Source organism: Tinamus guttatus, unplaced genomic scaffold (assembly GCF_059628265.1).
Source record: "Tinamus guttatus ecotype Peru unplaced genomic scaffold, ASM5962826v1 Tinamus_guttatus_pri_ptg000423l, whole genome shotgun sequence".
NCBI classification, from domain to species: domain Eukaryota; kingdom Metazoa; phylum Chordata; class Aves; order Tinamiformes; family Tinamidae; genus Tinamus; species Tinamus guttatus.
The window spans coordinates 2,391,885-2,407,937 of NW_028288957.1; the positions used below are offsets into that span (position 1 = coordinate 2,391,885).

The window sequence follows — 16,053 nt, forward strand, 5'->3', positions numbered from 1 at the left end:
CTCTGAAACCACCACTAAAAGTGACATGAAACTTTCTCCCAAGTGCAAGACAGACACCTCACAAAACAAATCTGACAGTCACCAGTCGCCTCGCGCTCCTGCTGACTCTGCTATGGGGGACATCCATGCACAAGAGGAGCCAGGACCTCGTGCTGTCAAGACACAGTCACATTCTAGTCAAGGAGCTTTAAGTACAAGGAAAAAAAAAAGAGCAAGCAAGGAAGAAAAATTTAACATGAAACTATTACTTGAGGAATGAACAGAATGTTTTGATGCAAATGAAAAGCATTTATATTTTAATTACAGCAGCAACCAAACTGCAAGACACTTGTCTCCACAAACACACTCCTTGCATTCATCTTGCGAGACGGCCACGTTCAGAGGATTAGTTTCATACTCTAAAACAACTCCCACGTACATTCCCAAAATAATTTGCATGTATTACCAATAAACAAACACACATACAAGTTTTCCAGGCCACCCACAGATGTTATAGACAAAAGGAGGATTTGTCACTCATGCCTTAGGAATTATATGTAAAAATGAATTCAACTTTTAATATAGAAAAAGCAAAATGGGAAGAGAGTGAGCCTCAGCACTATCCCCTTAACACATTATTCAGCTAGGTTGACAAAGGAAGCTAGATACTGCTCCAAGTAGTTCTTGCTGGGACACGGCTGCTTTTCAGGTGTTAAAATTAGCCAAGACCAAAGAGAGCACTGGCTGCAGAGGGATTTTCCTCTATCAGACCCTACAAGTTCAATTTTGGTGCTGTCCCACTAGAGAGTTCATTTCCCTGCTGAGTCCCCATGAGAACACAGAGGACAGAGCTCTGCAAGCCAGTGCTGAACAAGGTGGCCTCAGTCCACTTGCATACGGCCAGCGCCACCTGAACAGCACTGGAATTGCTCCCCAATCTATCTTTTATTTTGAGTTTCAACTTGATTTTCATTTGGTCTCTTCAAGATTAGTGCCATGGCATCAAGTGTCTTATCTGATTTCCCCAAACATTTTTTTCTCAGGAATCCTTGGCACAGGATCCTGCCAGGAAAATTGTTCCTGTATCAAATCACTATAATCACACACCTATCAGCAGGGGGGAAACCAATATGCTAGCCACGCTCCATCAATACCTGACACTCAGAATCAAAACCAAGCCAACAAAAATGTAAGATCCAAAAAACCTTCAAGGTATCTGATCTTTAGGGAAAGTCTATGCAAACACTGAAGGCAGCCCAGCTAAAGTTGTTTTCCATTAGCTTGGCTGCAGCAAAGGACATTTTAACCCCTGGTTTTGGTGGACACGAGAGGGGCTGGTTCTGTCAGCCCTGGCCACCCACTGGGCAGCAGCCAGCATCCCCGTGATGAGGTGCATGGCTGAAGCAGTGAGAGATCACCCAGGCATCTACCTTCATGACAGAAAATATTTGCCTGCTCTAGCTTTAACAAATCAATGTTTCACAGCATCCTGCACCTCTGCAGCGAGCGCTAGCAGGCAGATTAATTTCCTGTGCACATCAGGACACTGAGTGCCCTGGCTTCAGCAAACACCTCCTTACTTATGTCTACGTGTGTGACAGCAGCAGAGGCAGCACTGCCACCTTCCTGAGAAGGAAACCCTCAACTCAGGGTATTTGCTCAGCAGCCTCTTCTGCTTTCATGTGAAGCAAGATTATTTGAGCTGGAACAAGCGTGAAAAGCCTCAGAAAGCAGTAACATTTATGCTTTCTGTGTACCCTGCTCCTTTTTACACACAGCTTTCATAACCAAGCTCCTCAGAACATGAGGACACAAAAATAAATAAAAAATAAACTACTGTACCTGTCTCATCAGCCAGGTGCTATACTGATAAGCTGCTGCTGCTCAATTATGGATCACTTCTCTTACCACAGGACTGAAGTTCAATGTCTGATATCCTCTTTAAAAATTAATTGCCCAAGGCACTTTTATTGTCACTGCCAACAAGCACCGCAATCCCTGGTTGCACAACAGCTCAATTTTAAAGTTGACAAATAATCATAATAACATACCCACACTGCCCAGAGATGAATAAAAAAATTACAAAAACATTTTGACAGTACATATAACAAAATTAAACATTCCCCCGCCACACACACCCCCTTAAATTGAATCATTAGTCACCTTGAGGTTCTGTTCTGGCTCAACAGAAATGGTCATTTATCACTGACAAGAAAACTGCAAAGACTTTTTAGGTGGTGTAGAATATCCTACCTGGAACAACTTCAAAAAGGAACTTTCCTGGACTTTCTTCACTGCACGGATGCTCAATTACTCTGTTGCCAGGCAGAAAGATGGTTCCCTAAAGAAAAGAACAAAAATCAAATGGGATCAAAACTGCTGCCTTGTTTTTGATAGACTAATGCTTCCTCTTTCCGGACTGAGTATACCTGAATTTATGCTGCTGCTAGACAGCTGACTTCCAGAAACAGACTGAGGAATTATTATCCAAAAAAGCCACAATCGGGCATTGCTTTGAGGAGTACAGAACTAGTTTTCATCAATTTTCCCTCATGCCCTCAATTGGGGATACTGTGTTTGTGTTCTACCCATAGCTAACTGGGCTGCTAGGGAAGTTTAGCGGGAATTTTATTTGACCTGTGGACTTTATTAAAAGCAGAAGGGTTAACTATCAGAGAGAAAAACGATAAAGGAGAGAGACATGACAAGGCAACAGAAACCTTTTCATAAATAAGTCATCTGACAAAATATGTAAAAAGTTTATCACAAAAATTTGTGTAATGAAGTGTTAAGCTTTGTACAGCTATCTTGCTCATGATAATTGCTACCTTGAACTGCTTCTAGCTCAAACAGCTCCACACAGCATCCAGTCTTCCTTCTGGGGCCAGTTCCACCGCAGACAGCAAGACCATGCAGAACATGGTTTGAAAAGAGAACGTGCACCCAGAGGGCCGCTTAGTTAATTTTACTGTCTGCTTTCAGAGCTATTACTGGTAACAAGTGCACGTGCAATATGTACTCTCAACACATGCAATATGCACTCTTAAAAAAAAAAAAAGCATCAGCTTTGTTTGTGCAACACGCACCTGGAGGCCTCGGGCTAAGGAGGAAAGCTCAAGAAAACCCTTGTACTTTTTCCACTTCCCCTTCTGTCTACTTTCACAGCAGCCTGCCCGCCACCAGCCCATGATACTTCCCTTTCAGTAAGTGCTAGAGCTATGCAGCACGTTGGGACCATCCAAAGGACCCTCTGCTTCCTTGTCACCCACCAGCAGCACGCACACCACAGCCAGCTGCTACAGCTTGGGTGATCCCAAGGGCACCCAGTGTCTTTATTTGCCCATTCAAGTCCTCAGTGCCACAGGAGAAATGTCACATGGTGTTTCATAGAATCATTAAGGTTGGAAAGGACCTCTAGAGCTTATCTAGTCCAACCCCCTGCACATGCAGGGTAACCTAGAGCATGTGGCACAGGGCTGCGTCCAAGCGGGTTTGAAGATCTCCAGAGAAGGAGACTCCACAACCTCTCTGGGCAGCCTGTTCCAGGGCTCTGTCACCCTCACTGTCAAGAAATTTTTCCTTAAGCTCCTGTGGAACTTTTGGTACTTCAGTTTGTGGCCATTTCCTCTAGTTCTGTCAGTGGCCACCAGTGAAAAGAGACCAGCCCCATCCTCCTCACTCTCTCCCTTGAGGTACTTCTAGACACTGCTCAGGTCCCCTCTCAGCCTTCTCTTCTCCAGGCTGAACAGGCCCAGCTCCCTCAGCCTCTCCTCATAGGGCAGATGTTCCAGGCCCCTGATCATCCTTGTGGCCCTGCGCTGGACTCTCTCCAGCAGCTCCACATCCCTCTTGTACTGTGGAGCCCAGAACTGGACATAATACTCCAGATGTGGCCTCACCAGGGCTGAGTAGAGGGGCAGGATCCCCTCCCTTGACCTGCTGGAGACGCTCTTCTTAATGCACCCCAGGATCCCATTGGCCTTCTTGGCCACGAGGGCACACTGCTGCCTCATGGTCAACTTGTCATCCACCATGACACCCAGGTCCCTCTCTGCAGAGCTGCTCTCCAGAAGGTCGGTCCCCAGCCTGTACTGGTGTCTGGGGTTATTCCTCCCCAGGTGCAGGACCTTGGCCTTGTTAACTCTCCCAGAGCTAAGCAGAGTTCTTACTCAAGCATCAGTCATCTAAGCAGGGTTCACTTAGCAAACTTCATATTGTTCCATATCAAATGCAGCAAAATTATCGCAGCCAGTTACAAGGCAATGAGAGCACAATAAACCCTATCATATTAGAGGCGTGCGGGGGAGCTAGTTATATTTCAGGGATACGCAGTGTGCCAAAAACAAAGACAGAGAGGAGGACAGAAATCACAAAGCAAGACTGCTGTCTGGATAAAATTCAATCACTACAAGGCATACATTTTACTGGAAAAAAGTCTGTCGCCTTTGACATTTTCTCCTCCCACCCTGTTAACACACAACTTGGGTTTGTCTCTGCTGAGAAGGCAGAATTGGCATCTCAAGTCACAGAAATTCTCCCAACCACCGCTGGAAGAGACTTGCCCTTTCGTCAAGGGAAAGACGAGGTTAACACCACGCACACTGCTCGGCTTCAACAAAAAGCCACCTCATTTGCGCAGTGGTCAGTACTGCTGAGTTGTTTTGGAGGGAATCAGTGTCTTTCCAGAGTTTTCTACCTTCCCTTCTTGCCACTAATTTCACTTGACTGTTCCAAGACTCTCTCTGTGCTTGAGGAAACATCTTCCCATGAGCATTAGCTGCATCTACCCCTCGGCATGAGCTGCTACCTGCTGCTATAAAGTGCTCTTCTGCCACCTCTGCCTTCTCCTGGGTATGTTCAAGGGTTTCCGACAGATGTGGGATTACAAGGGAGCAGCTCTGCTTCCCCAAGTACATTTCCTGCAGTGTCTAGAGAAGCTTAACACCTTGTTTGACCCATCCTCTCTTGGCTTCTTCCTAATTAATGAGCTTATTCACTTGTATGTGGACAGCTTCTGGGAGCAACACTGTTGTTCCTGAAATGCTTTGGCCTCTCATGCCCATCCCCTTGTTTGTCCCAGGTCCCACAGTTGCTACCTGGGAAAGGGGAATTAAACCCATTTGGAGGACAGAAGGCAGCAAGGAAGCAGGCAAGCTCTAGTCATCAAGTCATCAAGCCAGGCAGGCCATAGGTCTGGACTGAATGCAAAGAAAAGGAAAAAGCCTCCAAGTATGGACAAGGCATTAAGGACTAGTCACTAGCAAAGCTTATTCCCTAGCCCATCATTAGAGGCACGCACTGAAGTTGTGATAAAATTAGACTTCACCAAATTCATTACTTTTTGATCAATGGGCAACTGAATAGATCATTACTGAATGAATTTAGAAGTCAAAGACAATTATGAAAAATATTATATCCAGTAGGTCTGGTCAATAAAGTACTTAGCTTATTACAATGATTTTCTTTTTCCTCCCCCCTGTAACTCTGCAGAAAAAAGCCAATAAAACACAGTGCCTTTTATTTTCTTGAAACCCATAGGGGAAGGTCTTGCTCAAACAGCATTCCTGACCTCTCCCAAAGAAAATTGGCAGACTTCTAGCTCTGAGAAGTCCTAGGGCAAAACAATCAAGTTCTTCCCTAAAAAGTTAGTCAAGTTATTCCCATTGTAACACCTAGCAGCTGAATCTAACAGAAGGCAAAGGAAACTCGCAGGGCTGACCTGAGTGTTCATGACCACAACTCCCCTCTCAAGCCAAAGGAACATAAAGCAATTTACTCCAAAACAACTTATAAAGCCTTCTCTCCTAGAATCAGGTCCTTTTCCCCTTCAGCATTTCTTTTTGGCTGACCATATGCTAATGGCCTCATTTATGAGGACTTATGTCACTGTATCCTTTTAAAGCCTACTGAAAAGAAGAATTATTTTTTAATCTAAAAATAAACAGAGAAGTATCTTTTCAAATCTGCACATCTTCACATCCACCGTGAACAGGAGGACTAGTCACCTGAGACACACATCTCCCTCAGTGTGAGCTCTCCATCACTGAAGGACTTGAAAACCAGGTTAAGGCAAGTATTTATCACCAACTGCTCTTATCCTGAGAAACAGCATGAGTCATATTAGGATTGTCATGATTTCCACGTTGAAATGAAATAATTAAATCATTTGTGGTTCCAACAGACACACTTTTTTCCAGGAGAGTTCTGCAGGGTGCTTTCTTGTCAGGAAGGCATTTAGCACAAGGACAACACATTTCCAAACCAACACACAGGCGACGCTGACCTGGCTAATGCTTTCCTAGAAACTGTGACAAATGGAAAGAAAGGCAGCAAATGGGCATTTGACCATGGGAACATGATTCCCCTGAGCTTTTCTGTTTTCCTTGTGGACATGTAAATATTCTCCTGCTTGCTTCTTCCTAGCAAGCACATTCCAGCTCATCAGTCCTCTAAGTTATTGTGCTATTTTTCATTAAAGGATGATTTATAGTTCCACGCAACAGAATATTAGGGCTCTGTGACAAGGGTTGCATTTCTGTTGCAAGCTTTGAAGTGGCCATGTTTCTTGTTGTTAATATTTTGTCTAGGCCAAGCTCAAATACTGCTGCACTGCAAATACCACCCTGTCCCAAAAGAAATGTCTCATTCAGCTCTTCCTGGCAGCCAGCACAAAGGCAGAGTGAGGGCCTTCAGCCAAAGGCTGGCACCAAGTAGCAGTGGTCCCATCTCAGCCAGGCTGCTGGTCATGACTTCTAGCGCTATCTTAACAGGTAGTATGACTGAAAAACCTCAATTCATTGATTAAAATTTACTTCTCAGTTAGTACAACTTAAATGCAATATGTTCTTCCAGTTTTTCTTTCAGTCTAGCCTGTCCACTCCATTTTGGGGTACTATGTCCAATCTAAAATTGTACTTACCAGGGCATTTCTCATCTTTATGACTGAGCTCAACAACATTCTAGAGTTTCTGGAGTTTTTCTTTGGATATTCTAGCTGTCCCTTATTCATGAACTAAAATCATGTGCTGAAAAAAATCCCCAAATTTTTCTTCAAGTGTATTTCTGAAGTGTAAATACTGAGCAGAGAACTCTGACTGTGTTTATAAACTACAATGAGTGTTTGGTACTTGATGAATGCAAACACACCCAAAACCCACAGATTTTGTCATGGAAAGTAGGTGCTAAGACATAAGGTCTTCTAAAGACCTAGACTCCCTGGTACCTTCAAAACTAAAAATAGGTATCTTAATAATGGCTCATTCATGTGCATAGTTATGTTTTACAACTTTTGTTAGACTTTAAGTGACATACTATATCTAACACCTATGGTATGGATCAAGCCCTGATCATACGGTGCTGTCGCTGATTATCTTAATGCTTTCCCATGTGGGGGGATGAACACAAGATCTGTAAAATGTAGGCAAGGTCTTGGGGGCTGCACTGTAACTGAGAAGAAAATGTCACATATTCAGGTTAGCCTGTTCAGACTGAAATGGGAGCAGACTTTGGCCAAGCACAGTACCAGGGAAACACATAAGTCCTAAACTGTCCACTTTGACCAAATCTTGGTCCATTCTGCAGTTTTCCTCACATCCATCTGCATGAGCTTTTTCCATGCACGTTTTCTTCACACTCCAACTTACACCTCCACCAGCTCTGAGCCACAGCAGCCAAAGCCCCCCTCGCCACTGTGTCCCCAAAGTGCTTTTCCTTGCTTCAAAACACCAGAAAAGAATTAGCCTTTTCAACTAGAAAGGTCTTTAAAAATAGCCAATATTTTTCAAGATTATGTTCTCTCTCCTTATAGCACTTACATCAGCAAGAGTAAATAAAGACTTTAGTAACTTGGATTTTCACCCTTTTTTCCTAGGCAGAATGAAGTTACATTACAACATTCTGCAGATGTACAGCAAAAATAAGCAATTTTATTTCACAAAGGCATTAAACAATTCTTCATTCTGATGGACTGAAACACCATTTACACACTTTTCTATAGGACAGCAGGACAAACTCTGTTCAGACCTTGCATGGGGTATTTTGCAGAGTGCCAGAGTCGAGAGTAAATACAGATGCAGGGTGACTAGAGGCCAGCAGAGTGAACCCCACTGCAGCAGCTGCTCTGTTCCACACTGCACCAAGCATTAACATAAAAATTTAGATCCCCGTGGTACTATTTTAATTAATTACTGAAATACAAATGATCATGAATGTTTTTATGGTCTGCAGGAAAGGCAGAGGACAAAACCAGAGCACAAATTGCAACTTAGGCAAGGGGAGAAACTGCTTGACCAGGTGCAGGCAGCAAGCGAGCAAAACTCCCCCATTTCTGGCAAACCTACTCACCTCCTGGTCCCAGGACCATCCCCTGCCTGGGAATATTGTGAAAGGGGCCCTTCCTACAAGCGAGAAAAATCATTCCTATCTGCTGGGATTATCTGGAGTCAACACTATGGAATCTGCTTTTTTTAAAAGCGAGACGACTCCTGACATTTCAAGCATTTATAAAATGCACGTTTATTTTGGTTTCACATCTATTTTCTCCCAAGTGAAAGCACAGGCCAAAGCTGACGAATCTGTGTGTCCACCCCAAGGATTTTAAAATATTTCATTTCCAAGCTAAATACAAGTGGCCCCTTTTTTTGGCACCCTCCTCACTACAGAGCATACAGACTACAGCTGGAATCATCAGGAGAAACTTAGATACCCACTCAAATAGGGCTTAATATGGCACATTTCAGCCCCCCCCCCCCCCTTTTTTTTTTTTTTTTTTTTTTCCTTTTTTAAACAAGCTGCCCATGGTCATGGCAAGTTGCAGTAGAGCCATGAAAGATTTAACGGCCTCCTTTGCCCCCTGGCTGCAACTCCAGAACCAAATTGTCTCACTTCAAAGTATTTGATAAGTGATTTCTCAGAGATCCCCAAGTAAGGGAAGCCTCAGCAAAGGCAAATGACAGCATTAACTGGACTTTTTGGGGTTAAAAAAGAAGAGTCGATTGAACAGGTGGCAATTCTGGCAGCTCTCCTGTGTGTAGGCTCTAGACAGATTCATCATGCCTATCATTTTGAAACATTTATGAGAATACATTTACTGAGATAAACGATCTCTCTCAGTAAAACATTCTGTTCAGGGCTGCTGTTTTAACTGTTGCATCCATCAAATTACATTGTAAAAATGTTAGCATGCATTTTGACAGTTCCCATCAAGTATTCCTAACTCTGGAACTCTTTTCATTTGTTTCCTACAAACATTAGGGACACTCAAACCCCAACAAGAACAAGTTCCTTTCAAACACGGCTGGTATTTTCAGCACAGGTTGTGTTACAGAACAAAAAGCTATTTTTCCATGGCTCTAAATTAGAAACTCTACCTCTAAACAAGCCCTTTCCTTCCCATAAGGAAGGTGTGCACCACTGACCACCCCAGGGAAATTTTTCTTTTCTTTTACAGCAAGAAGATCTCAACTGCTGAGGTACCATTTCCTCAAGCACACTGAGCTCTCTTCTATTGAGACACACAAGTTTGTACCACAATTTAATGACATCCCTCCTGAGCATTTGTTAAAAGCTCCAGTTTGCATTTACACAAAGATATTTTTAAGCACTGAGCAGAATTTATGATCAAGAAAGAGCACAAACAGTTTGCAAAACAGTACAAACAGTGATATCATTGAGGAAACCCAACCCAAATAACAGACCCTCTAAAGGCTCCTGTTTGATACTCAGTTTGCAGGCCCCATGAGCAAGGTTCAGTGTATTTTACTGACATGCAGCTGTTCCATAACATATTCAAGAGCTAAGATCTCTTGTGCCAGTAGGGCTTTAATGTGTGTGTCAGTCACCAGAATGACACCCCCTTTCAGCCTGGCCAGCTACTTGCCTCTTCCCGCTGAGGCAGATATACGAGGTGGTGTTCATCCTTGTATTAGAGGGTTTGAGGCCACAGAGCCACTTTCGGGTGATGAACCACACGCTTGGACAGAGAAGAGGTTTGCCTTCGTGTGCAGCGCTGAAGACACCAACCACTGCCAATTCCCAGGACTGCTCTGCCCATATCCACTGGTTTTAATTAAGCCACTCAAGGCAGGGTACTTGGCCTGGAGGACTCAAGTGCCTGCACCCAGCGCTGCCCTCACAGACCTGCCCCTATTTCCCACACATTCCCTGTCACCAAGGGCCCAGGTTGGCGGGGACACCACAGCAGCTCCAGAAGGTCTGAGATGGTTACAGAGATATTTTCCAAGTGCCAACTCACGAGGATGTCAGGGTGGCGCTCGGAGGTCACTCGCTGCCATCTACAGCACATGCTGCTCAGCATGGCAGGGACAGAGAAAGCTTCTTTGCTAGCAACAAGTCCTGCTGTACACGCTGCTTAGTCAGCTTTTTGTTCCGGAGGTAATGGGCTTATAGAAGGCTATTCTTAAGCACTAATCAGGTAAACTAACTCAATTATTTCCATTTAGAAAACTAACAAGGCTCTCCTTGGAGAGCACCATTCGGTTCCTTCAAGAGCCATGCAGCACTTGTATCACATCCAAGACGAGTAAAAAAAAGGGAAAAAACTCGTTGCAATGGACCCTTTTAACGGGCACAGATCTTCCATAGTGTTGAAATTCCCTTTAGCAAGAAATGAAGTAGATCATTAAGAAACCCTTGCATAAAGCAGCGCAGAAGAGCTGGGCCACAGACAAAAGCAATTATCACAACAACTGCTAATAGGCCCGCTATTAGCTCTGTTATTTGAGACAACAATTTCAGCTTTGAGAATGACTGGGGAAGAATATTTTAATGTTGTTTTTCTTTATCCCTCTGCTCTTGACCTGATATCACCATTACTGCAAGAGCTGTGCTCTGACGCGATCAAGGGATTAGGTGAGATTACAAGGCAGAAGGTTGCTGTTATCAGCTCCTCATCTTCGCTTCCAGGAGGAAGCGCCGTGGAGGCCGCCCAGCTATTCATCTTCTTCAGCCACCAAGCCTCTATTTACACCTTAGGAAATTTGCTTCACCCAGGGAGCCGCCATCCACTGTAGAGCCAAAAACTATTTCTGGTGTTGGAAAGTAATTTGGACCACAGCCTGTAATTCATACAGGGAAGAAAATCCCACCAGTTCTCTCAACATCTTTGTGCCTTCCACACCTCTGTTACTTCTATCAGAGATATTTAACATCTCCTGGAAGTCATGGAGGTACCAAGTGAACAATACAGCCTATTCTGACCCTAAAGACTCTTAATATGTTACTGAGCATGAAGCAAAAATAAACACACAAAAAAATTAAGAGGTAATAAAGGTAAAGGCCAAATCAGGCATGAGAGAGACCTCTCCAAAATCATCACTGAAACTGAAGCTTCCTAGTCTGCTTGCCAAAACAGCAGGTAGCCTGGCTGACACCGAGAATATTCAAGCTTCATTTCCTAAAATTAGTTAAGTAGAAATAGTTCTAAGCATGGAAATCAACTCCCCAAGTGAGACCCCTTTTTTAGTGTGTCCAGCTGTGCAGTGAAAATTCATTAATCCCACCTGAGTATCTTGGGTTCATCCCACATTTGATGTGCACACTCAGGTTATGAACTGAAAGGCAATTTCAACCTAAACCTCAAAGCATAGACATTTCTTCCACACAAACACAGAAATAAGAGGTACTTCAATCTTATGTACAGTGGAAAGAGAAGCCAAAAATCAAGATGGGCCCATAGGGCAGCACAGCTGCATCCATAAAGCATCAGACAGTATCACCAGTCAACTCATTCACTGGCACTAACAACACAGTAAGTGTCTTATCTCACCGTATCTCAAAGTTAGTTGGCTTCCTGATCAGCTGCCCCCAAGGACTCTGTGAAGGGCAACAGGCCACTGAGCTGGACGCTGAGGAAGGACTGATTGTCCTGTAACATACTGCTATGTTGTATTAGCCATCTGGCCACCACCCTATTCATCACCATCAATGGACATCCCTGCTACTCGTCTGAATTTTGTTTTATCCTGTGGAAAAGAATTGGAGACCACCTTTGGTAATTTATTGGGACTGTTATTCCCTTGAGCCAAGAACCCTAGAGCTATCACCCATGTTGTGTATTTTAATGGAACACAGGAGACCTTTCTGGAAGAGGCATACAGGAATCAGCAAAGAACTGAATTTCATGGTTTGACAAAGCAGTTCTCAAATTCAGAGGCTGGTATATTCCCTATGGAGATGTTTCTTAGGCATCAAGTGTTTTGATATTTCAGATAAGTCTCCTGCATAAAATAATAATCCAACTTCTGTTGAGCCCTTTTAAGTTGCAGCTACAGAGAAGGGCTCCCTTACCATGGTCCTGTTGAACACAGTGCCCAAAACGCACCACCTTCTCTACTAGGACCACATGAGAGATCCTAGCACAGTACTAAATACTCTATTTGCCTAGCTATTAATACCTATGGAAATTAAATATTCCCAGTTTCTCATAGCCAAGTCCTGTTCGCTGTAAGAAAACGCACTTGAGAGGTCCATTTTCATTTAGGACTTAAGTTAGACTTAAACATGTATTTCTAGGCACGATTCCATAAATCTGGCAAAGAAAGGGATTTGACGTTGCTCTGTCATTCAGATACACACATTTCTTTTCTTGCTCATTCAGCTCTTACAACACTAAAAAAGGATGGATGCAGACAAGTCAGCCACTGAACCTTCCCCCTTAAGCTTAAGGGGCAATGCCAGAGCAGATGGAGACTCTCCATCCAGAGCTGCTTGGGACTCTCCCAATGCTGCAACAGCATTAACTGCAGTATTATTACACAATTCCCAGAAACATGACCTCCTCCAGTAACACTAAATATAATTATCAAGATGCAAACCATTCAGATACAACCTATTTCACTGTGCCACTGATTTATGGACAACGTGCCAGTCTAATATGTTTTACAGTTACAGTCTGTAAGGATAGTGCATTTCCCATCTCATATGAAGACTCAGATACAACAAGGCTACTTGAAGAGCTTTACTTCTGATTTATCCCATGTAGGGCTTACTTGGAGGTAAGTGAAATAACTGAAACTCACTGTAAAACACCAGGAAAGGAAATGCATGCCACTTCAGGCCTTTCACACATCTGAAAAGCTGGACTTTTTTTTTTGCCTTGAGGGTCACCAAGTTTATCCCCACAAAAGTTCATGCAAGCCTTCCCATTTCACAGAGCCCTCTCAGCCATATGTAAGGTAACACTTGCAAAAACTGCAGAACAGAAGCTTGGTTGGTTCACTCACCCTGTCTCCCAGGCTAGGTAGGATAGATCATGCAAGGACAAACATTTGGCCAGCCTGACTTCCTCAGCCTGCCTTGCTCTCCCACAAGAATGCTGGAGTAGCTTTTGCTCCTTCGCAACACTCAAAATCCTCCTGCCCCAGCTTTTCTTGGTATTTTGTGCCTGTAGCCCACTTCACCAATGGGCACATGGGGAGAAGACCAAAGGACAGAGCTGCACGGAACCAGGCTACTTCACACAGACTTTCTGGAAGCGCACAACTGCATCCTGAGCTGGCTTTGACCACCACAAGGATGGCAGCTGAATGATCAACACAGACGGGGACTTGCCACCACACAGAGGCGACCAAGATGTTCTGGTTCCAGCTGCTGCCATTCTGGTCAGACCCGGACACACAAGCATGCAGCAAGACTGCTCTTGTACTCCCACGACACCTTCTGCCATTGCTTTCAGCAGAGCTATTCCTTCACCAAGCTCAATCAAAACAAGTTATGTACGTTTGTTTAATGACTCAAAACTTTGAAGAAAGTAAAAAACAGCCAGGCTTAAAGGCTGCTGGTGGTAACTGAACACTGCTCACTGCAGAGCTGCTGAGGACAACAAGGTCAGCACAACATCTGCAGCACCACAAGCCACCCAAGCCAGACACTACCCAACACACAGCCCACAGGGTGCATTTCAGCTGCCCCGGTTGACACAGATGCTGCCTAAGAACCCCATCCATGAAGGAAAACACGAGACAGCTGCATCCTACTATTCACTCAAGTTGGGGCAAGGCAACTGCCAGCCCACAGCTGGAGGAAATTAGCTGTCTAAATAATTATTGCTGGGAAGGCAACTAATGAACAACACCTGCCATGTCTGACACCCAACAAATTGTCACCTAGGCTCAAGTCAGCTAGGGCTGTTTGCCAGCAGACTTGTCCCTCATCTCCCAGCTGCATTACTGAAGCCAACCCAGCAATCTGTTTTGACATGCCCTCTCTCCTGACTTGCTTTCCCACATCATTGAACCAAACAGTATTTGTAGAAAACCACTCAAAATGGACATAATCTAAACTGGGATTAGCACACACTGCTCTTCAAGAATACAGCCCCCAGTTTGCTTTGCAAAAATTGAGTCATTCTAGGAAAGCCTCAGAACTGTAATTATCTAATACTCAATACTCATACCTCATCAGTACTAAACCCAAAACAGGGTTGTACAAAGCCACAGGAAAGACCAAGCTCAGGATCTGGGGAACTTGCCATGGAGCTTTCTTTGCTATAGGATCCACTTCCCTAATCAATAACACAAGGTTTTGATACCCATTTGATATCAACTCTAAGTAGCTCATATCAACCAAGTGTTGGCTTTTTTCATGCCCCTGCTGCAATTACTGTGACTCAGTCTATTTGGAAAAAGACTTCTCTGATTTTACTCCACTCTTGTGGCAATGGAAACATGCCCAGCCACCCACTTCGGTGCCGCCTTCTAAATTTAGGAGCCCCAGGGAAGCCATCAAAGTGCCACTGCTTGGCAGGGAATTCCTGCTTCTATTTCAAATACTTTATTTCTAGTCAGCAGTCTGGAGTTTTTTTTTTTTTTTTTAAACATGTGCAAACTTTTTTTTTTTTTTTTTTTTAACATGTGCATCTACTCCAGATTTGATTTTTATTATTTTTTAATATATAAAAAGCTATTTTCTGCTTTTATAGGAAGGATTTAAGGCATTCCTCACTAGGATGACATTCCCTGTGCAGCCTCAATAGCTTTAAACCAAAAGGATGGCAAAGGCAAGAAAGCCACCATCACTGCCACCCCATAAATGTTTTAGAAAACAGAATAAGGTATTTATACACATTTGGAAAAATCAGTGTAATACAGTCTAACTAAATGAAACTTTTCCTAATTAAAAAGTCAAGGTAGGGAAACCCCTTCCCTCCATCAACACCACTTTTGGAGTACAGTGTTAAGGCATTAATTCAACACCTCCTCTTGCAGCCCACTCTTGTCTCTTGCCATCAAGGGCCGGGTTGGCACCACCACTGGCTTCAGGACAGGAACCTCACATTACAAAAAATTAAGCAGAGAGAACAAAACCATCTCCCTGTTGAGCACTGCTTTTGTTAGGGTAAAATTGCTCCAGCTGGGTTTAGAAGCAGCACACATACATAGCTGTTTTGAGCATTACATCATTTTCAGCTGGACATGAAAAATCTAACTGTGTTATACCACCAAGTAATGTGAAGTACCAAAACTTTCATGTGCTGGGATACCATGAAAAGCAGCAACAATTGAATCTAGCAGACCTCTGCTTTACTTAAACATATTCATTACCAGTGTTACTGTACTGTGTGCATATATTCCTGCAATGCTTTGCTTCAATGATTCAACTGGGTTGTCAATACAAGCCAAGAGCAGGTTTTTTCTTCCTTTTTCCTTGCCTTTTCGTCATGCCAACTTAACGGATTAGTTAGTTTTACTCACAATGCTAAATATGCTTATATTTATGCATCAAATCAGTCTCAGTATTCACAGGAGTGGATAAATTGGTTTTCTCACTCTTAATTGGATGCTTCTATGCAATGCAGCATAAGGAAAAGAAAATAATCACTGTTGACTCCACCAGCTATCACACTGAAGAGGCTTGAACACACACACTCACACATACCTCATTTCTGAAACTGGATGGGGTCCATTTCTTGAGTAAATAGTTTTTTTCCCCCATGTTTTGCAAAACGTAAAGCTCCAGCTCACCTAAGAGACAGTATTGCCTAAAGAGACTCATATTGTCTAAAGGTGGCAGGAAACTAGCTAGATACCATTTTTATAGATGAAGCACTTGAGCATT

At 43.5% G+C, this 16,053-nt stretch overlaps 1 protein-coding gene across 1 annotated transcript in view; it reads right to left on the reverse strand.

Moving 5' to 3' along the window:
- Positions 1-16,053, reverse strand: part of ARHGAP24 (Rho GTPase activating protein 24) — a 130,298-nt gene that overhangs the window by 83,867 nt on the left and 30,378 nt on the right. The window contains exon 3 of the mRNA XM_088531624.1: positions 2,233-2,320. Coding sequence (XP_088387750.1) covers positions 2,233-2,320 — 88 coding nt within the window. The remainder of the gene's footprint in view (positions 1-2,232; positions 2,321-16,053) is intronic.